This window comes from Orycteropus afer, unplaced genomic scaffold (assembly GCF_000298275.1).
Source record: "Orycteropus afer afer isolate SDZICR_OR568_19922 unplaced genomic scaffold, OryAfe1.0 scaffold00013, whole genome shotgun sequence".
In the NCBI taxonomy this organism is placed as follows: domain Eukaryota; kingdom Metazoa; phylum Chordata; class Mammalia; order Tubulidentata; family Orycteropodidae; genus Orycteropus; species Orycteropus afer.
Genome location: NW_006921600.1, coordinates 4,284,840 through 4,308,480, shown reverse-complemented (window position 1 = coordinate 4,308,480; position 23,641 = coordinate 4,284,840). Strand labels below are relative to the sequence as shown.

Genomic DNA, 23,641 nt, shown 5'->3' with positions numbered 1-23,641 from the left:
GGGCAGGGCACCAGGGTCCATCTGAGCACACAGACTGTGATGGAGTTCCTGTGGGCCCAGAAGGTAGATGGGAGTGGGGGATGGCTGCACTTCCATTCACCAGGCAGGTGTAGGGTATAAGAATAACAAGAGGAATTTCATACCTTTTCAGTCTTGCAAGTCCGGAGTTACTTTGGAGTTGTTGGAAATCAGAACGTGTTCTTAAGCCCCAGTAATCTGTGAGCACACTATCTCTTTAAATATCCAAAATAGTCAAGCCATTTTTAAACCTTCAAAATGGCAGTGTCCTCCAGACAGGCAAAAGTCCACAGCTCAGCCTGCCTTTCCCTTCACCTTGTCTTTTTATTCCCCAGCCACCAGAGCAGTCCTCTGTGCAGACCGTGGCTAGCAGGGCTGATTTTTAGGTTAATTCTTAGGTCCTACCACCACTCAAGAATCTCTAAGCTGTCTGTGCCATCAGGATCGCTGCCAGATCACAGCTCTGTATGTCTCCTTTTTTGGTATTTTCATGCAAATTTTTCTGCTTGTTCGGGTTTAGTCCACTTCTATATCCTTCCCTTCAAGGCTCAGGGGTCCAAGATTATGTTCTGTATCTGTGTTAATTGGTTTCCCTTTTCTTTGCTGAAGAGGGTCTGTGCAGTCTTTCTACCTAGTCCGCCATCTTGCCGGAACCCCAAAATGTTAATTATTATATGACTTCATTTATATAAAATTTCCAGATAAAGCAAAATAATAACATCAAAAAACAACTAGTTTTTTGGGGGCTAAATTTGAGTAAAAATGGGTAATAGGAGGTTTTTTTTTGAATGATGTAATTATTGTACAACTGGATTACAGTGATGTTTGTGCTAAAACTAAACATTTGTGTTTTCATAATCTACAAAATTACTAAAACGCATAAAACAGTATACTTAAAATGGGTACATTAAAATTAATGATATGTAAACTCTATCTCAGGAAAGCTGGTTTTAAAAATAGCTATACAAGGTTCTGATAACAGAGATGAAAATGATGGATAAATAACCAAAGATAAACATAAAAGTAAGAATATTATCAAGAAGACTTAATCACAATATGAGCTACAACTAGTTAAAGGAAATTTCATATATACATATATATGAAAGCTCTGGTGGTATAGTGCCTAAGGCATCTGACTGGCTGTTCAAACCCACCAGTCACTCCTCATATGCAAGACTGGGCAATCTACTTCCATAGAGATACTGCCTGGGAAACCCAAGGAGGGCTCGCTATGAGTTGGAACTGGCTCAATGCAATGAGTTTGTTTTTTAAAAAATAAATATCTGTATTTACATACATACCTGTGTGTATATCTGTGTATGTGCATAGGAGATCCCATTCATTTCTATCTTGCTTTGTCTCTTTTATCAAGGAAAATAGCTGTCATTTTAGAAAACCCGAAACAAATGTTTGATAGGAAAGAAATGAATCACATGGATAAGTGAGACTATTGTAAGAAACCATCTACTTTATCTGAATTCAAGTTTCCAGGACTCTAGAAATTATATCTTAGAATTTCCAACCCCATTCCTACTTTCATCATCCCCTTCCACACAAAAAAATCACATGATATTGCTAAGGGAGCTCTGGTGGCACAGTGGCTAAGGCACTTGACTACTAACCAGAAGGCTGGTGGTTTAAACCCACCAGCCACTCTTCAGAAGGAAGATGAGGTAATCTACTTACGTAGTGATACTGCTTTGGAAACCCAAGGAGGGGTCCCTAGGAGTCAGGTCCGACTTGACAGCATATAACAACAACAACAACATTGCTAAACTATAGTCAGGGGCCTTTACAGAAGGGGAATGATAATAATAGTTATAACTCCACACTTCCCAAATTTTGTGGAGTGGCATCATGAGACATTTTACATTTTCAAGGGAAACATGGATCCTTGACATCCACTGGAAGTGAAATAAGATACTAGCCTGAGGTAGTTCACGGTTTCAGAATTAGATAGCACTACATTCCTTTCAATGGCATCACATTTTTGTAAAGCTGGGTTTTTCAACTGTTTCTAGGACAAAAAGCAATACAGTGTGAAAACCATAGTGGAAAAGGAAATAAGGTTTGCTCCTTTCAAGCACAACTCAAAGGTCATCACTTCCTGCTCCCCTCTTTCACTCTCTTATATAGTCTGTATGCCCATCATCTTTGCTAATTATATTTTGAGCAGCTTTAAAGTTAGAAATTCTGCCTAAATGTTGGTAATGTTCTTCATGGAAGCATTTGTAATAGGTAAACACTAGATACAACCTACAGAGCCCTGATGGTGCAAGGAATAAGCACTTGGCTGCTAACTGTGATGCTGAACTTCTAACTTTTCACATAGATTATAAGTGTTTATTAAGCAGGACCCTAAAACAGCAGCAGCAACAACCATAAAAAAGCAGTTAAAAGAATGTGCTCTATATTAAAGATCATGATTTTAAAGAGGCAGAAAATCAGAAGAAACATATTCAGAAAAGAATAGTTAGAAATGTAAAAGTTTTTAAAATTTATGACAAATAAGAAGCATTTGAAAAGACCATAAATGATTAGCCCAAAGAAGAAAAGACTTGGTATAAAATTCATCCATTACTAATAAATGTAGACTAGCTTTCTAGTGACAAGACTATCCAGTTTTCCTGGGGCATAATTCCTAGACTGTCTCATGTGCAAGAATAATTAGCAAAAATCGGAGCAGATGTCAATATTTCCACACAAGATTAGTGGTAGAAACAATCAGGAGTAGGTATTAGGTACGTGGTACACAATGTTACCACAATTCTATTATAAAATGATGATCTACAACTCACATTCAAAAGGAATAGGCTAGAATTTATGCTGCATTCAAATCAATCAATTATATAGCTAATCAATGAATGACAAATATTAATTAAATGCTCAACTAAATACAAATTTGTGTTTCAATTTTATTTATACCCAAAGGCAATTAAGATATTTATTTTCCCAAGAGAAGCGTAAGCACTTAAGATTTTTCCTTTGCAGATGGCATATAATAAAATCCACAGGGATTGATGAAACACACAACACTATAGAAATACTACACCAGTACACAATCTTAATATGTCATGTGAATCATTAACTGTAGCCTGTTTTCCATTATTTCAAAATCTAGTACAGTTTCTGTGGGTACAATATTCTGTAACTTACTCCTCTCTCTTCCTTAAATGTACAAAGCAGAGTTCCAGGACGTGGAATGAGGGATATCATTGCTGATGTCAGATGGATTTTAGCGGAAAGCAAAGAGAATCAGAAAGATGTTCATTTATGTTTTATTATGTATGCCAAACATTTGATTGTATGGATCATGACAGATTGTGGATGACATTGAGAAGAATGGGAATTCCAGAAGACTTGATAGTACTCATGAGGAACCTGTACATAGATCAGGAGGCTGTCATTCAAACAGAACAAGGGAGTACTGCATGGTTCAAAATCAAGAAGGGAGTGCATCAAGATTGTATCCTTTCACCATACTTATTCAACTTGTATCCTGAGCAAATAATCCAAGAAGCTGGATTATATGAAAAACATGGCATCAGAATTAGAGGAAGACTAATTAACAACCTGCGATGTGCAGATGACAAAACTTTGCTTGCTTAAAGTGAGGATGACTTGAAGCACTAACTGATGAAGATTAAAGACTATAGCCTGCAGTATGGATACACCTCAATATAAAGAAAACAAAAGTCCTCACAACGGGTCCAATAAACAACTTCACAATGGATGAAGAAAAGATTGAAGTTGTCAAGGATTTCATATTACTTGGTTCTACAACCAACACCAATGGAAGCAGCAGTCAAGACATCAAATGACGTATTTCATTGGGCAAAACTACTGCAAAAGACCTCTTTCAAGTGATAAAGAGCAAAGATTTCTCCTTGAAGACTTGTTGTTGTTTGTTGTTATGTGCCGTCAAGTTGGACCGACTCATAGTGACCTATCCTTTGGTTTCTGACTTGAAGACTAAGGTGCACCTAATCCAAGCCATGGTATTTTCAACCATCTCTTATGCATGTGAGAGCTGGTCAATGAATAAGGAAGACCAAAGAAGAGCTGACACTCTTGAGCTGTGGTGTTGGAGAAGAATGCTAAGAGTAGCATGGTCTGATAAAAGGACTAACAAATCTGTCCTGGGAGAAGTGCAGCCAGAATGTTCCTTGGAAGCAAGAATAGCAAAACTTCATATCATCTACTTTGGTCATGTTATCAGAAGGAACAATTCCCTGGAGAAGGATATCATATTTGGTAAACTGGAGGGTCAATGAAGAAGGGGAAGACACTCAACAAGATGGATAAACACAGTGGCTGTAACAATGAGCTAAGGTATAGCAAGGATTGTGAGGCTGGCACAAGACTGGGCAGTGTTTCGTTCTGCTGTGCATAGGGTCATTATGAGTCGGAGATGACTTGGCACCTAACAACAACAGTTCCAGGCATGATGGTTTGTAGTGATTCTCCAGGACTTGTGGCATTTCCTAGCATTGTGACTCATGACACTGTAGGACACCCCAAGGAGAATATGCATTGCACAGTATGCTGTAGAGGGCTCCATACCACAAGTTCCCCAGCAATCATTTCTTAGGTATTGTGGAAAAGGTAAGGGTATAAACTCCTGAAATAAATATCAGGAATCTTCAATATGTTATGAAATCATGGCACTCCAGGTGATCTTGAGTGGTCAGTTCAGGGCATTGAGAATAATATTAGGGTGAGATAGTCAAAAGATACTAATACATAATTTTTTACTTCAAGAAGTTGAAAATATTAATGTAAAACATGTTTAAACAAATACAAATTACAATAGAGGAAAATGAATATAAAATATTGGAATAAGCAATATGTTGTGATAAATAATGATGATGATGATAATAATAGCTACAATAAACAATTAGTAGAATGTTATTGTTTTAGGTGCCATCGAGTCATCTCGACTCATAGCAACATTATGCACAGGAGGACGAAACACCACCCAGTCCCATGCCAGATCTGCGACCCCTGCTGTATTTGAGCCCATCGCCACAGCCACTGTGTCAATCCATCTCACTGAGGGCCCTCCCCTCTTTTGATAACCCTCCACCTTAGCAAGCTTGACATCATTCTCCAGGGAATGGTCCCTTCTAACAACATGACCACAGTAGGTGAGACGAAGTCTGGCCATTCTTGCTTCCAAGGAGCATTCTGGCTGCACTTCCTCCAGGAAAGATTTGTTAGTTCTTTTAGGAGTCCATGGCATTTTCAGCATTCTTCACCAGCACCACATCTCAAAAGCATCAATTCTTCTTCACTCTTCCTTATTCATTGTCCAGCTCTCACATGCATATGAGGCAACTGAAAATATCATGGCTTGTGTCAGGCACACCTTAGTACTCAAGGAGACATCCTTGCTCTTCAGCACTTAAAAGAGGTCCTGTGCAACTGACTTGCCTAGTGCTATACGTCACCTAATGTCCTGACTGCTGCTTCCATTGGCATCAATTGTAGAACAAAGCAATGTGAAGTCTTTGACAACTTCAGTCTTTTCTCCATTTATCGTGATGCTGCTTATAGGTCCAGTTGTGAGGATTTTTGTTTTCTTTATATTGACATCTAATCTATACTTCAGACTGTATTCTTCAATCTTCATCAGTAAGTGTTTCAAGTCATCCTTACTTTCAGCAAGCAAAGTTGTGTCATCAGTGTATCGCAGGTTGTTAATGATTCTTCCTCCAATCCTGATGCCATCTTCTTCATATAGTACAGCTTCTTGGATTATTTGCTCACCATACATACAGATTAAATTAATATAATGAAAGGATACAACCCTGACACATTCCCTTCTTGACTTTAAACCATGTAGTGTCCCCTTGTTCTATTCGAGTGACAGCTTCCTGGTCTATGTGCTGGTTCCTTGTGAGTACAATTAAATGTTCTGGAACTCCCATTCTTCTCAATGTTATCCACAGTTTGTTATGTTCCAGACAATCAAAGGCTTTTGCATAGTCAATAAAACACAAGTAAACATCTTTCCGGTATACTTTGTTTTGAGCCAAGATCCATCTGACATTAGCAGTGACATCCATTGTTCCATGTCCTCTTCTGAATCCAGCCTGCACTTCTGGAAGTTCTCTGTCAATATACTGCTGCTACCATTTTAGAAATATCTTCAGTAAGATTTTACTTGTGTGTGTTATTAATGATATTTAATAATTAGTAGGATAGTGACCATATAATTTTGGGGATTGTGAGGATGGCACTGGACCAGGCCATATTTCATTCTGTTGTACATAAGCTCACTATGAGTCAGAATTGACTTGGTGGAACCTAACAATAACAACAAGAATATACAAACTCATAATAAATATGAATGAATCTTCCATTTGACATAGAACATTGACTGATAATATCCTTGTGCACAACCATCCACCTTGGTTTCTCCAAGATTGTCTTGCTTTTTGCACTGAAAGTCTCATGTCCCAGGAAAGCCAGGGATTTGGTCAGCCTATTGGTTATTGTACTTCAACAAACCTTTGTAAATTCGCCATTATGATAATATTTTATAAATACCTAATCAAGGAAGATGGGGCAATCTACTTCCGTAGTGATACTGCCTCGGAAACCCAAGGAGGGGTCACTATGAGTCGGGTCTGACTCGACGGCAAACAACAACAACAACAACAATCAAGGAAATACTATGAATTTCATTTAGTATAATTTTTTTTTTTAAATTTCTCATCTAAATTTCCTACATTTACCTAAACCTTTCTGATAGGTTCTAAATGGAGAAAGAAAATATGCTACTTTTTCTTATATGATACTGCTTCATATGCCAACACTAGTCCAAACTTCACTTACTTTTGCTGCAACCCAATAGATTGTTGACATCCAAATGGCTGGCACTGGGAATGCACGCATCACACTTTGAGCCAGTGACAAATCGTTTACAGAAACACTGGCCTGTGACCAAATGACAGGTTTCATTCAAGGCTCCTGAGAGATGACAGTTGCATGGTTGGCATCTGAAAACAAGACAAATACATCATCAAAGAGAGTAACATTTTTATTAATAATTCATAGCATAAGTTATAACTGCCAAATTTATAACAGACAAAGATGATACTGTTTTACCTAATACTTTAAAAAGGATGCTCAAGCTAACCAAACACACACACACACACACACACACAAAGTCTTTATCAAAACTCTGCTCAGGGTAAAACCTGTATGACGTCTTCTCTTTGTAAAGTTCCTAACAGCAGAAAGTATTATATTGATCATTTTGAGTATCGTTGTTCCATTAAAAATCCTATACATTTTGCTTTCTCACAAAAGTAGTCCATCAGCTAAAGTTTTAGATTAGCTACCCATAAAATGATCTTCTCAAGAAACTACCCAATTGTGAAATAGAAAACTGGGAATGATAACCATTGCCTTCACTAAGAAAACTTGAAATTCTATATTTATTTTTATCAAGACTGTTTCACTAAGAACATAATAGAAAATTAAAGTATGAGGAAGACATATTAAAAAATGGTCAATGTCTTAATACAGGTTGTATTTTCATTTTCTATGTGATGCACTAAATCCATTTATTCAGAATGGTTGGAGAACAGAACATTATTGTGATTTATGAAAAGATGTTAATGATACAAATATAATGAGATAACTTCACTCCAACTTTAATTTATTAGACCCAAAGTTGCCTGTAAAAATCACTGTCCTGGCATTTTGCCATGATAGAAACTGAAACCTGTTTTCTGGGAGTGAATTATTCAAACACTTAGCCTATGCCAATGGCATTGATTAGGATAAGCATTTTGGCACCATAGCACATGAGAGAAGCAAAAGCAGCACATGTAAGAAGACCACTCATCTCTAAATGGAAGCCCTCTATGTGTACATTTTAAGCAACGCTAAATGGATTCTCCCATATTTTCCAGTAAAGATGCTGGAGGGATAGAGTTACTTTACCCCACTGTAACTTTTACTGTGTGATCTCCTGAGTAATCATTCAACACCCTTAAAAAGGCCGATAAAAGCTAAGGCTGCCAAATAGGCTGCAAATTTGTTTTATGGACTAATATGCCCTTGGGAACACATAAAGTACAGTTTCTCTTGAAAACCACTGTACTGTAGTTTGCCCTTTTTACGATTACAATAAAAGGACATTTTTTCCCCCACAAACAACTATATCCATTCCTTCATCTGTGGACATTAAATTAGAACTCCACTGCAAATAGGCATTTTGTTTAGGCTATTTAAGTGTTAGAGATGAAGAAATTTATGCATTGAAATTAAAATGGAATAATAGAAGTACCCAATTATTTGATTTGTACTTAATTTCATTACAGTATATTACTTAGAGAATATTGTTTGCAGTCATTTAAAGTAATATTGGTGAACATAAACAATAAGAGGCAAGTTTCTTCCAATGCACATATATGTGTGTATACACATATGTACACTTATGTGTGTGTGTGTATATATATATTTATAACTATATCACTCGTGAATAGGTGTCTCTTGAGTATTTCAGTTTTTATTACCTTTCACATAATCATACTTATTTTACATACAGTATTTTTAGAGTAATGGTTTCCAGTGTATAATTCCTTTCTCAATGTAGTTCTATTTTCTTCCAGCCATCTACTATATACATAACTCCAAGCCAGCTCTGTCAATATCCATGGGATATTACATTCTCAATCCAAGTGGTACAAATAAGCCATTTCTTAGGAAAGCAGACCATGTTTTGAGAAATTAAATGACTTTTTCTGATTTTATAGTGTCTTATCCCAGCCTTTGTTATATCCCACTTATCTGACTTGTTATAATTGTTTGACTTCAGTAAGAGAGAATTTTGCCCAAACGAAGTTCATAGGAGGAGATTTTTCAAAATAATGTTGTTTGTTTTTAGCCCAAAGGACACTGGGGATAGTTGTGTAATTAAAGTTTAAGTAAAATTATTCCTGTAAATTTCTCAGCCACTCAAATGTAATTTTAAACATTTCCAAGACTCTAGCAAATAAGCTATAAGTTTGATGTCATTTTATAAGTGGTCCCTCTTCAGAAGCATCTCCTAAATGAAATATATGTCACGTTTATTAAAACAAAATTATACATAATAAAGGAAAAGGCATTTTAAGCATAGAATGAGAAATACCAAACTAAGATGAATTGTGATATTGATTTTGCCAGGATAAATGGTTTTTGTAATATTAATATAAAGAAACCTTTATTACACTGACTCTCCAGGTACAGCCAGAGCTTCTCCCACAATCTATTTAAAATCTTCATTTTTCATCCTTATGGGAAAACCTCACTTGTTAAATGGATTTCATAAAGAGTAATCTGTCAAGATTTATATAGATAAACAATTTGTGATGTTTATTGACCAGTTCATTATGGTAAACAAAACAGGAGTAAAGCATTGCTAATCCTGCCAGCACTCTGTCGTTATAGCTCTGTTTGGACCCTTATGTAATTCAGTGTTTACTGGATACAAAGGGAAAGAAGTTAATTGGCCTCTGTCTTTTAAATCACAAATCTCATATATTTTCCTTTCCAGGGAGTTTCTTCCAGTTGTACAAACAGTAAGATAAAGAGTTATCATACTCACTACTTTTGCAGAAACACCATTTTTAATGAAGAAAATGTGCTTTAATAATGAACTTCATTGTCAAAAACTGCATAACCTGAGGGAATTAAACTATAGGGGGTCCAGGGATATGATCTGGGATGTAGATAACTTGATTTACATTACTCTGTGGATCCCTCTTCTGTCTGGAGAGGCAAATCATGGGTACCAACAAAAAGTTTTAAATATTTACTGAGAAAAATAACATTCATTGAGAACCAATTATGTGCCAAGACTAGAATAAGCACTAAGGACATAAAGATGAATATGACCTCATAAAATAAATTTGGGAGGATCCCATGTTTTTCCATGTCCTAGATTAGTTTGAGTAGGACTGGTGTCAGCTCTTCTCTGAATGACTGGTAGAATTCTCCAGTGAAACATTCTGGGCCAGGACGTTTTTTTGTTGCTGGTAATTTTTTTATGATTTTTTTCAATTTCTCCTTTTGTTATGAGTGTGTTCAACTTTTCTACCTTAGTCTGTGTTAGTTTAGGTAAATAGTGTGTTTCTAGAAATCTGTCCATTTTGTCTAGGTTTTCAAATTTGTTGTGGTATAGTTCTTCACAGTATCTTGATATTATTCTTTTTATTTCTGTTGGTTCTGTTGTTACTTCACCCATTTCATTTCTTATTTGTGTTATTTACATCTTGTCCATCTTTTCCTTTGTTAAGTTTGTCAGTGGTTTGTCAATTTTATTAATAATTTCAAAGAACTAACTTCTAGTTTCGTTGATTTTTTTTTCTATGGTCTTTCTGTTTTCTGTTTCATTGCGTTCTGATTAAATCTTTCTTATTTCTTTTCTTCTGTGATTGTAGGCTATTTTTGCTGCTCTTTTTCTAACTGTTGGAGATATTAGATTATGGTGTTGATTTTGGCTCTTTCTCTTCTTTTCATGTGTGCATCTATTGCTATAAATTGCCTCTTCATGACTGCTTTGGATGTGTCCCAAAGATTTTGGTACATTGTTTTCATTCTCATTTGATTCACAGATTTTTTTTTTCAATTTCATTTTTCATTTCTTCTATTATCTCCTTTTTGAGGAGGGTGTTACTCAGTTTCCATGCATTTGCTTTTTTCCATTTGTCCTCCTAGTGTTGGTTTCTAATTTTATAACATTGTGATTTAAGAATATGCTTTGCAGTAGCTCATTGTTTTAAAATTATTGAGGCCTGCTTTTCGGCCTAGCATATATTCTACCCTCAAGAATGTTCCTTGTGTGCTGGAAAGTATGTATATTGTGCTGTTGTTGGGTGAAGTGCTCTGTGGATGTCTATAAGATCAAGTTGATTGATTATATCACTTAGTTCTTCTGAATGTTTGTTGAGTTTCTTTCCAGTTGTTCTACCTCTCATTGAAAGTGATGTATTAAAGTCTCCTCCAATTACTGTGGAGTCATCTATTTTCTTTTCAATTCTTTTAAAGTCTGCTTTATGTATTTTGGGGCTATTTCATTTGGACCATAGATATTTATTATGATTATGTCCTCTTGTTTAATTGATACTTTTAATCATTATATCTTGTTCTTCCTTGTCTCTCATGTTATTTTTGTTTTAAAGTCAATTTTATCAGAAATTAACATTGCCACTCATGTCCTTTTTGGTTGTCCTTTCCTTGGTATATCTATTCTCAACCATTGATTTTTAGTCTATTTTTGTCTTTGTATCTAAGGTGAGTCTCTTGTAGACAGCATATTGATGTGTCATGTTTTCTTGTCCAGTCTCCAACTCTCTGTCTCTTGAATGGTACATTCAATCCCCTGATAGTCAGTGTAATTATTGACAAGTATGAATTTGTCAGTGTCATTTTGTTATGTGTTTTTTTTTTCCATGCTGTTGCTGATTTCTTTGTTCCATATAATAATATTCTGTACTGTGTGTGTTTTGTTTATGACTCATGTTATCATTGCCTTCATTGCTATTGTTTTAGTATTGCCTAAATATTTGTGCATGTCCTCTTTTTATTTTGATGCTAAGGTTTATTATTTTTCTTTGAGGTGCCTTGTGATTTATTATATTCATCCCAAGTTTAAAACAGTCTCTTCTATCTCACATTTGTCTTGACTTCCTCTCTATTTAGAAGTTCTGTAACTTCACTATTTATTCCTTCTGTTTGGTGGTGGTTGCGCTCATTTATTAATTTATGTTTCTTGTTACCTGTTTACACTCTTGTAAGCTTATATTACTTTGGTTACTTTTATGACTGGGTTGGTTTGGGGTTATGTCATCATGTGTGATAATCATTGGTTGTTGTTTGCTGTTGTTGGTTCTCTGATCAAAGGACTCCCTTTAGCATCTCTTGCAAGGTTGGTCTGGGTACATACTCTCATTCTCTATCACACCCACCAGGGACAGGTGGTAAGTGTCTAAGTGATAACAAATAGCAAATAGAGGAGCACAATACCCTGCTCACACAAATATATAAAACAAAAATAAAGGGGAAAAAACAATCTTAATTAATTAATTAATTTCTGCTGACCTGGAAATCTAATTTCACCTTCATATTTGTGGGACAATTTTGCTGGGTATATAATTTTTGGTTGGAATTTTTTTCCTTTCAGAGTTTTATATATATCATCCCATTTCCTTCTAGATTGTATGGTTTCTTCCTAGAAATCAGAGCTTAGTCTTATTGGTTGCACTTTGTAGGTAACTTTTCATTTCTCCTCTGCTGCTTTCAGGATCCTTTCTTTGTCTTTTAATTTAGTGAATTTGATGATGATATATCTTGGTGATTTTCATTCATGGTCTATCCTGTTTGGGGCTCATTGGACTTCTTGAATGGATATATTCTCATCTTTCATCATATTAAGGAAATTTTCTCCCAACAAATCTTTGACAATTTTCTATGTGGTTTTATTTGTCTCTTCCTGTTATGGAATTCCAATTACATATAGGTTATTCCTCTTATGGTATCCCATATGCATCTTAGCCTTTCTTCATTTTTTTTTTTTTTAATCTTTTTTTTCTGATTGATCTCTTAACAACATAGTATTGAGGCATTTATCTTCAGTCTCATTAATTCTGTCTTCCATTGATTTGATTCCACTCCTTTGCCCATTCAATGTGTTATCTGTATCTGAAATCTTAGTATTAATCGTCTGGATTTCTATTTGTTGTTTTTGTATCAATTCTATTTTTTTGTTTATTTTGTCAATTTATTCTTGTATTGTTTTCCTAAATTGTTCTAGAATTTTTTTTGTGTGTTTTTCTTAATTTTTTCAGTGTTTTCCTTGAAGTTGTCAGTGTTTTCCTTGATCTGTCTCTCAATGTGTTCAAGGTACCCAAATATAATTTTTTAAAAATTGTTTATCATGAGTTCCAATGCTGCTTCTTCCTCAGGGATGATTTCTAGATCTGTATCCTGGTTCCTTGTTTCTACTACTTTATCTTGCTTCTTTGTGTGGATTGTGATGGTTTGTTGTCTCCAAGGGATTGGTTGGTATTGTATTTATGTTTAATTTGTGATTATATGCTGGTGTGATTCACCACATATTTCTTTTTTCCTTTATTTTGGTTTGACACATCTGTGTGAGCAGGCTACTGTGCTCCTCTACTTGCTATTTGCTAGCATTTAGGCACTTACCACCTGTCTCCTGGTGGATGTGACAGAGAATGAGAGTATGTACACAGATCTCTATTAACTGTTCATAAGGAGTAGTTGAGAGTGAGGTGAGCTGGTATGAGCTGTTGTCTATTGTTGGCCAGTTTGTACAATAGCAACTGGGTCCTCACTCTGTAGGTGGGGCTGCAGGAGGTGCAGGTATAGTTGATTGGGTTGGAATGGTTTTTGTCTTCCACTCAGTTAGACAAAAATAAAAAATAATAATAATAAAAATAAATAAAAACAAGAGAACAGAATACTCAAACTGAAAAAACAAATAGGAACGATCACAAAAAAATGCAATAAATGAGAAGAAAACTTTTCAAAATATATTTTAAAAGGGTAAAAGAAAGATAATGAGAAAAAGGGGGGGGGAAGCCATAATATCTGGAATGAGAGAAAAGAGCAGGATTAAAAGAATAATAAAGAAAAGAATGGAAAAACCAAAAAAGGAAATATGAGAGATGGGAAGAATGAAAAGAAAAGAAAGGGAACCAGGAAAAGGGAAGAACAAAACAAGAATCAGGGATGAGAAAGAGAAAAAAGAACAGGAAAACAAGAAAGGAGCAAGACAAAGGAATATTTTAAAAACAATCAAAAACAAAAATGTGGGGGTGGGGCACTGCACCCAGTCTCTGTTAGGGCACAGACTGGGATAGAATTCCTGCTGGTTCAGAAGATGGAGGTGTGTTCATCAAAAAAGTGTGGAATATAAGATAACAAGGGAAATATTGTACCTTTCTATTCATCAGCCTCCAGTATGGCTTCCTGTGCTCTCCTTGGCAAACAGAGCTGACTCCTATGTCACTGTCCAGGTAAAAACACTACTTGCATATATTTAAAATGGTCTCACCTGCCACATGTAAATATTGTAAATGGTTGCACCCTCAGGGTAGTTGCTGACAGTCCATGAGTCTGTCTGTCTCTTTCTTCGCTCTTTTCCTTTCTGATTGTCAGGCAGCAATGCAGTCCTTGCCTACACAGTCCTTAGTGAACAGAGCCAATTCTTAATTGCTACTGGGAAATATTCAAAATGGCTGTGCCCTCAGGACAGCCAGCAGTCTGCAGTGCCATTTGTCTCCTTACTCACTGTTTTCATTTAGATTCTTCTATTAGGTGGTATTTAATCCACTTCTTTATACTTGCCTTCAAACCTCAGGGTTCCAGGACTGTCTTTTGTATAGATTTCCATTTATTTCTCATTGCTTTGTTGCAGAGGGTCTGTGTAGCTTGTCTGCCTATTCTGCCATCTTGCTGGAACTCCCAGAGATAAGCAAATTGTATATATAAAATTCTGGATAGTTAATATTCTAGGCTTTTCAGGCCATATAATATCTGTTGCAATCCAACTCTACTATTAGAGTATAAAAACAACCATGTTGTTGTTGGTAGTGCTGTTGAGTCGACTCCAACTCACAGCAATCCTATGTACAACAGAAGAAAACACTGCCCAGTTCTGTATCATCCTCACAATCTTCACTATGCTTGAGCCCATCATTACAGCCACTATAAAAATGCATCCTATTGAGAGTCATCCCTTTTTTCGCTGACACTCTACTTTACCAAGCATGCTATCCTTCTACAGGGACTAGTCCCTCTGACAACATGACCAAAATAGGTGAGATAACTTCTGGCCAGTTTTGCTTCCAAGGAGTATTCTGGCTACACCTTGTCCAGTATATATTTGCTCGTTCTTTAGGCAGTCCATGGTATTTTCAGTATTCTTTGCCAGCACCACGATTCAAATGGATCTATACTTCTTTTGTCTTCTTTATCATTGTTCAGTTTTCATGTGAATATGAGACAACTGAAAATACCATGGCTTGAGTTAGGTGCATCTTAATCTTGAAAGTAACATCTTTGCTCTATATCACTTAAAAGAGGTCTTTGCAGCAAATTTGCCCAGTGCAATTAGATGTATGATCTCTTCTCTGCCACTTCACAAATATTTGTGGTTCTGAGTAAAATGAAATCCTTGACAAATTCAATCTTTTCTCCATTAATCATGATGTTGCTTATTAGTCCAGTTGTGAAGAATTTGTGTTTTCTTTATGTTGAGATATAATCCATACCAGACTGTAGTCTTTGATCATCAGTAAGTGCTTCAAATCTTCTTCACTTTCAGCAAGGTTGTGTTACCTGCATATCGCAGATTGTTAATGAGCCTTCCTCTAAACCTGATGTTGCATTCTTCCTCTTATAGTCCAGCTTCTCATTACATTTGCTCAGCATACAAATTGAGTAAGTATGGTGAAAGGATACAATCTTGACACATATCCTTTCTGATTTTAAACTATTCAGTACCCCTTGTTCAACAGCCTCTCAGTCTATAAAAGGTTCCTCATGAGCACATTTAAGTGTTCTGTAATTCCCATTCTTTGAGAAAAAAAAAAAAACAAGCTCACTGCCATCGAGTTGAATCGGACTCATAGCGATCCCTCCTTGGGTTTCTGAGATTGTATCTCTTCAGAAGTTGATTGCCCAGTCTTCCTTCCAAGGAGAGGCTGGTGGGATTGAACTACCAGCCTTCGGGTTAGCAGTCAAATGCCTTAGGCACTATGCCACCACTGCCCCCTTTTTTGCAATGTTATCCATAGTTTGTTATGATTCACACAGTTAAATGAATTCTCATAGTCAATAAAGCACACATAAATATTTTTCATGTATTCTTTCCTTTCAGCTAAGATCTACCTGACATTGGCAATGCTATCCTTCATTCATGTCCTCTTTCAAATCTAGCTTGAATTTCTGGACATTCCCTGTCAATACACTGCTGTAGACATTTTTCAACTGTTTCAGCAAAATAATACTTGTGTGTGGTATTAATGATACTGTTCAATAATTTACACATTCTTTTGGATCACCTTTTTTTGGAAAGGGCATAAATATTAATTTCTTCTAGTTGGTTGGCCAGGAAGCTGTCTTCCAAATTTCTTGGCATAAATAAGTAAGCATCTCCAGTGTTGCATCCATTTCTTCAAACATCTCAGTAGGTATTTTGTCAATTTCTGGAGCCTTGTTTTTCACCAAGTCCTTCAGTGTGGCTTGGACTTCTTCCTTCAGTATAATTAGTCTTCATCAAATGCTACTCTCTGAAATAATTGAACACTGACAAATTATTTTTGGTACAGTGACTGCTTATTCCTTCCATTGTCTTTTGATGCTTCTTGCATCATTCAATATTTTGCCCATAGAAGCCTTCAATATTGTAACTCAAGGCCTGAATTTTTTCTTCAGTTCTTTCAGTTTGAGAAATTCCAAGTGTATTCTTCCCTTTTGAAGTTCTAACTTCAAGTTTTTGCACATTTCATTATGATACTTTATGTTGTCTTCTCAAGCCACCATTTGAAATCTTTTCAACTCTGTTACTTCATCATTTCCTCCATTCAAGAGCAAGTTTCAGAGTTTCTTCTGACATCCATTTTGGTATTTCTTCCTGTCTTGTCTTTTTAACAATCCTTTTGCTTTCTTCATATATAATGCTCTTGATGTCATCCCATTGGTGTTCAATACACCAAATCTATTCTTCACATGGTCTCTACACTCAAATGGGATATAATCAAGGTCATGTTTTGGTTCTCATGGACTTGTCTCAACTTTCTTTAGCTTCAAATTGAACTTGCATATTAGCAATTGATGATCTGTTTCACAGTGAACCACTGGCCTTGACTGATTATATGGAAATTCTCCATCACCTCTTTTCACACATATAGTTTATTTGTTTCCTGTGTATTCCATCTGGTGAGATGCACATATATAGTTATTATTTATGTTTTTGAAAAAAGGTATTTTCAGTGAAAAAGTCATTGGTCTTGCAAAATTCTATCATGCAGTCTCCAGCATCATTTCTATTATCAAGATCGTATTTTCCAACTACTGATGATTCTTCTGTGCATCCAGCTTTCACGTTCTGATCACTAGTAATTATCAATATATATTAATTGTGTGTTTGGTCAATTTCAGACTATAGATGTCAGTAAAAATCTATAATGTCTTCATCTTTGGCTTTAGTGGTTGGTGCATAAATTTAAATAATAGTTATATTAACTTGTCTTTCTCATAGGTGTATGGATATTATCCTATCCCTGACAGCTTTGTACTTCAGGATTGATTTTGAAATGTTCTTTTTGACAATGAATGTGACATCATTCCTCTTCAATTTGTCATTCCCAGCATGGCAGACCATATGATTGTCTGATTCAGAATGGCCAATATCAGTACATTTTAGGTCACTAAAACCTAGGACATTGATCTTTATGCATTCCATTTTATATTTGACAATTTTCAATATTCCCAGATTCATACTTTGTACATTCCACATTCTAATTATGAATAGATGTTTGCAGCTCTTTCCTCCCATTTTTAGTTGTGCTCTATCAGGAAATGAAGGTCCCCAAAACTTTACTCCATCCACATCATTAAGGTCAACTCTACTTTGAGGAGGCAGCTCTTTCCCAGTCATATTTTGAGTGCCTTCCAACCTGAGGGGCTCATCTTCTGGCAGTATATCAGACAATGTTTCCCTGCTGTTCATAAAGCTTTCCAGGAACATCTCAGACAGTGTCTCATTGCTATTCAAAAGGTTTTCAGTGGCCCACTTTTTTAGAATAGATGGTCCAATCCTTCTTCCCAGTCTGTCTTACTCTGGAAGCTCCAAAGAAATCTATCCATGATGGGTGACCCTACAGATATTTTAAACACTGTGTAAGCCACTAGAGTACAAGAAACTGACAGACAAGTGGTGAAAAGCAATTGTAGATATAAGTAAAAGAATGAAAATTGCTATGTTCCAAAATAAATAATGAATAAACTTTATTTACAAAAATAAATATCAGGCCAGGTACCAATTAAGTTAAAGATCTTGAAACGGGGAGATTATTCTGTATTATCTTGGTGGGTGCAAAGTAATCACAAAGGGCCATATGAAAGGAATGCAGGATTGTCAGAGTCAGAAAAAGAAGATGTAATATGACAGCAAGCTGCCTAACAAAGAACCACTGTGGAGTGGGAACTTTGAGGTACATTAGCACATGGAATATTCCTCAATGTTTACAAGATCAAAGACTAAAAGGAAACAAATTGACAAGAAAGTTATAAATTTTGCTTTGAAAATAATTATCCAGTTCTTGACCAATTGAGATCAGTTGGAAATATGCATATAAAAAGATTTTTTTAAAAAAATTACAAGACCAAGTCTATGAAATAATGTTCAAATATAGAAGGTCTGCAGTGAAGCTAAAATATTTTAATCACAGAGTAATTTTTCTTTGTTATTTGTTTTAGAAATGTAAGACTTTTGATGCTCTAGCCCATCTAGTTCCCAACTCCCTACTACCGGAGGAAAATCACTGTTCCATGTGTGTCAGCTGGTAAATAAGATACTCAAAACTTAAGGCTTAAAACAAGGCAAAATATACTTTATGAAGGTAGAGAAGTCACATCATTAGAGTCACATATTAGAAATCTTATAGAGGTTTTGACATGTGGATGTTATGTAAGAAAAGTGGTGGGGGCAACACATTAGCAGAGGCAGTCTTGGGAGCTAAGGAAAGGAAGAATTCATAGTTACAAGTCAACTTGAGGACTGACTCAGCATCAATGAGTACAGTATGTCAAATATAGGTCTCAACTATCAATGGTAAACTGAATATGGCCCATTTTTTTCTTTTTTTCGTTTAGGCAAATACAACATATTTTTTTTAAAAAATAAGTAGGTAGACTGTTTTTGCCTCTTAGTTTTTGATACTGATTAAATATTGTTTGCTTTATGTGTCAGAAGTAAAGGGAGTGAATTTTGATCTTGGATCAGTTTTTCATCATTTATTTTTTAAAATATTTACCATTTTATGATAAGTAACTTTTGGAAAATGAACTACTGGAACATAAATAGGGCAAACGATTGTTCAGCTTGTTAGTGGAAGTTACTGTTGTGTTTTGGTGAACTTCTGTTACAGTTTTTGTTAGGATCAGGGGCAATTATATTTATTTTGCCCTTGGGAGTACAAAATGACTGGAGAAAATAAGCCAAGATAAAAACATAGAAAACATAGGTATACATTATAAAGAGAACATGGAGAAGGGTAAGGGATATGTATAAATTTTATGGAGGGATTGAATAACTTTCAATTAATATACAAATAGAAAATGCAGATAAGGAAGTCAATTTATTTTTCAAATCAATGAAGAAATGCAATGATACTTGTATTTTGTCCTTGCTTAATAATAAAAGATATATCATCTATTGTGTAATTGTAGGAGTTAAGGAAATAAATTTATATGTGTAAGTACCTAACACAGTGCCGCCTGGCACAACATAGACTCAATTGATTTTTGTTGATTTTTCTTTTTTTTAAAAAAAAATTATCAATAGGGTATCTGTTTGTATAAAATATGTCTGTATAAATTTAGATGATGAGTGAACTTTTTTCTTTGAGAAACAAAAACTCTTTTTACTAAATGGAATCCCATATGTTTTGGTCATCTTTGTACACATTTCCAAAATCACAAAAGTTAGTACATATATTATGAAAACCAGAAGTCAACAAAAAGAGAATTCAATATAATTCACAAACAGAATGGAACATATTTAAAAAGAAGAAGAAGAAGAAGAGAAAATACCGTTTTATCACTTCTCAGATGGGCAACATTATAAACTCAAGCAAATCTCATTGTCATATTTCAAAATCTCTCTCTCTTTTTCACTGACCTTCTGTGCTAGGGGATTTCTAAGGATTATCAATGTTAAAGTGAAAATAGATAGCAGAATTCATCAGTGCAACACTAAATTCATCCTATGCAGCACTAAAGAATAATGTAGAATCTGCGAAACACCACATAACCTGGATGAACTTGGAGAACGTTATGCTGAGTGAAATAAGTCAATCACAGAAGGACAAATATTGCATTAGTTCACTATTATAAAAAGTCAAATAAATTATTATATATGGAAGGAAACATTCCATTTTGGTTACTAGGGATGGAAGGGCAGAGGAGGGAACATGGCTAGATAGGTAGAGGTTAGATAGGCTAGATAAGTATTGATTTGGGTGGAGAGAAAGACAATATACTAAAAGTAAGTGACCAACACAATAATGCTAAGGAAAAGGAAGACATGAAGAAGTACACAAGAGGTACAGACAACAAAGATAAACCCTTTTACATGTACAATATTGAATTATCAGTGATAACAAATATTAGTCTACAGGTGAATAGATGGGAAGATAGGCTGAATGATAAGGTATGTCTAAGAAAAAGGGAATATACCCATGACCATATACAAGGTTGGCAGATGATATTTCTACATTTGTGTGTGCTGTAGGAATATCCATAAACCTAGAACTGACAGCAGGCAAAGTTATGATAACTTCTTAGGCATAATCAATCACACTGATGGAGTGAGTTGCTGGACCTGTGGCTTAGGACCATGGTCACAGGGGACATCAAGCTCAATTGGCATAACCTACTGCTCTGGTGGCATACTGCCTAAGGCATTTCACTGCTAATCATAAGGCTGGCAGTTCAAACCGACTAGTCACTCCTCAGAAGGAAGGTTGGGCAATCTACTTCAGTAGTGATACCACCTCAAAAATCCAAGGAGGGGTCACTATGAGTCGGATCCAACTCGTTGGAAAACACAACAACAACAACTACACAAAAACATTATTCTACATCTTCCTCTGGTGAGTAGTGACTGGGATCTTAAAAGTTTGCAAGTGGCCATCTAGATACTACAATGGATCTCTCCTCGTCCAGAGAAAAGAAGAATGAAGAAAACTAAATATGCATGAAAACAATTATTCCAAGGGACTAGTGAACGAAGTGAACCTCAGCCTATATGATCATGAGACCAGAAGAGATAGATGGTGCCTGGCTATCACTGTCAAGCACTCGGAAATGGATCAGGGCAGGAGATCCTGGAGGGAGTGGTAGAACAATGTGGAACAAAACTCAAAATCATAAAAAAAAAAAAAAAAAGACCAGGTTTACTGTTCTGACAGAGCCTGGTGAAACAACTGAGACTATGGCCCCTAGTTACCCTTCAGGTCTGGAATGGAACTCACTCCCATGGCTTCCACTCAAGTGAAAGACAGGCATATATGGTACATGTAAATGGAATATTTACATGAGGTAGATACACTTCTTAGAATGATCAATCATGGGAGAACAGAAGGTCAGTATTTGCACAGGAAGAAAGCTTAGGGGACAGGAATGCATAGGAAAGAAGGACACAGGGAAGAGGTAACTACAAAGAGAAAGTGGAAAGAGAGCTGTTGTTACATTGTGGGGAACTGCAGTCATGAAAAAAATGTGTATGAACTGCTGAATGGAAAATGAATTTGCTCTGTAAACTTTCACCCAAATCATAATATATTTAAAATAATAATAATTATAATTCATCAGTGCAGTAGAAAGGTCAACTCAAAACACAGGATGTCCATATAACTGACTGAGCAAGTGACAAATTCTGCTGAATTTGTTGGGTCCCATATTGTCAAAGGAAGTTTTATTTCTTCTTTTCATTATGGAGAAGATGAATTTTATATGGTGGGTCTTGTTTTCATTAGATCTTTCCAGTGGTAGTCTATAGACTCTGCTCTGCTGAATACCACAGGCAATCCTGTCTAAGACTGGGAGAATCCTCAGCCCCATTCACATTTGAGTGGGACAGACTTGGATACAGCTAGTCCTCAACTCAGAAAAATATTCCAGTTATGATGAACCACACTTATGATCATCTGCTTTTTTGTTTGGGTTTTTGTTTGGTTTAGTTTAGTACACCTTCCTGAGAGGAAATTATGGGAAAATGCATGCAGAATGTTTGGGGGGAAAAAAAAAAAAACTCCTTAGTTTGTAAGGTAGCAAGACAGAAACTGAGTTGTCATGGCTGAGTGATGGTGACTGAGGAATGAATGAGAAGTAAAGAGAAAAAGCAGAAAAAAACTTATCTGTGTAAATGTTAGTAGTGAATAAACAGTGACAGAGTAAACAATCAATTTTAGAGCTCATGAGGTGGAGCAGGGTCTGGGGAAGGGGTTTTAACATGCTGAAAAAGTGCATATTTGTATACAGCTATGAAATTTAGTGGATAAAAATGTAAGTTAAAATAAAGGGAATATTTGCTGGAGTATAATTTAGAAGGAAGAAGAGGGAGAAGAGGGGAAAGTAGAGAAGGAACAAGAGGAAAAAACAAGGAGGGAATAACATCTAGAAGATGACTTTCAGGGGAAAAAAAATTCCTTTTAAGACTAGACAAAAACTGAGAATGTGTGACAATGGAGCCAAATTAGATACAGAAAGAAGGGAATCTGGAGATCCATATTGTGTCCATAGAGCAGGGTACTAGATTAGCTGCTGAGATCAAGGGCAAGAGATTCAAAAGATTGGCAACAATTTACAGAGGAAGAGACAGAGAAGGGAGGAAAAGTGAAAACATGACAGTGGTTCTAATCAGCACAGGCACCTGGTCTTTCTTCAAGCTTCACAGGCTCAGAGTAGGAGGAAGATGATCATCACTGGTGAGGACTGTAGACTGGAAGAGAAAGATCTTAATAGCAAGTAGTTCCTGGAGTCAGAATTAATTTTTATTTTTCCCCCAGACTATGTGCAGAAGGCAGGAAAATTAAGAATGGAGCTAATCAAAAGAGAACTGGGTAGGGATAATGTACTCGAGGTTTGAGAGACATCAAAGAGTAGGTGATTTGGGTGTTTGCAGGTTAAGAGAATTGGAAAAGATGAGATGTGTTTATAGATTGGCATTTCTGGAAATAAGAACATTTAAATGGTAGAAAAATTCCACATGATCACAAGACCCAGGGTGTGGTCATGGAAATGGCTTATTGGAGGGAGAATTAAATGACTGAGGGAGCCAAAAAGAACTTTATCAGCATGTGTTAATGCAGTTCAAGATAGTGGCAAGAGTTAAGAAGGAAAGGGAAATACCATCTGCTAATATTCTCAGTGAATTCAGACCTAGGAATCTGAAGATCAGATCAATATAGGTGGAACAAAAGCAGTTTAGTTTCAAAGGACAATTTGTAATTTAAAAAAGGGAGTTCCTTACCTGATTCAATATAATTATGAGTCAGCTAATATGTAAAGGTATCCACTTTTATTTATGTAATACTTGTCATGAATCTTTTCACTTTGAACCCATACTTACCCTAGATTTTTCACTCATTTAGAATCTATCTGGCTTCTCTCACTTTGGCATATTACCTAGACTCCAATCTACTGTTACTTCTCTTTTATTTGACTGAATTCTATTTTCTTCACTTAAACTTGGCACTCTCTAATAATGCGTCTTGCCCCTACTCCTTTGAGTCATCCTATTTCTCATCAACTTAACTTGACACCTCAACCCACTCTTTAACCTTGTTGTTGTTGTTGTTGTTATGTGCCG

The 23,641-nt window shown here is 35.9% G+C and overlaps 1 protein-coding gene across 1 annotated transcript in view; it reads right to left on the bottom strand.

Annotated features, from left to right (window-relative positions):
• Positions 1-23,641, bottom strand: part of USH2A (usherin) — a 1,482,371-nt gene that overhangs the window by 1,134,231 nt on the left and 324,499 nt on the right. The window contains exon 14 of the mRNA XM_007952540.1: positions 6,859-7,022. Coding sequence (XP_007950731.1) covers positions 6,859-7,022 — 164 coding nt within the window. The remainder of the gene's footprint in view (positions 1-6,858; positions 7,023-23,641) is intronic.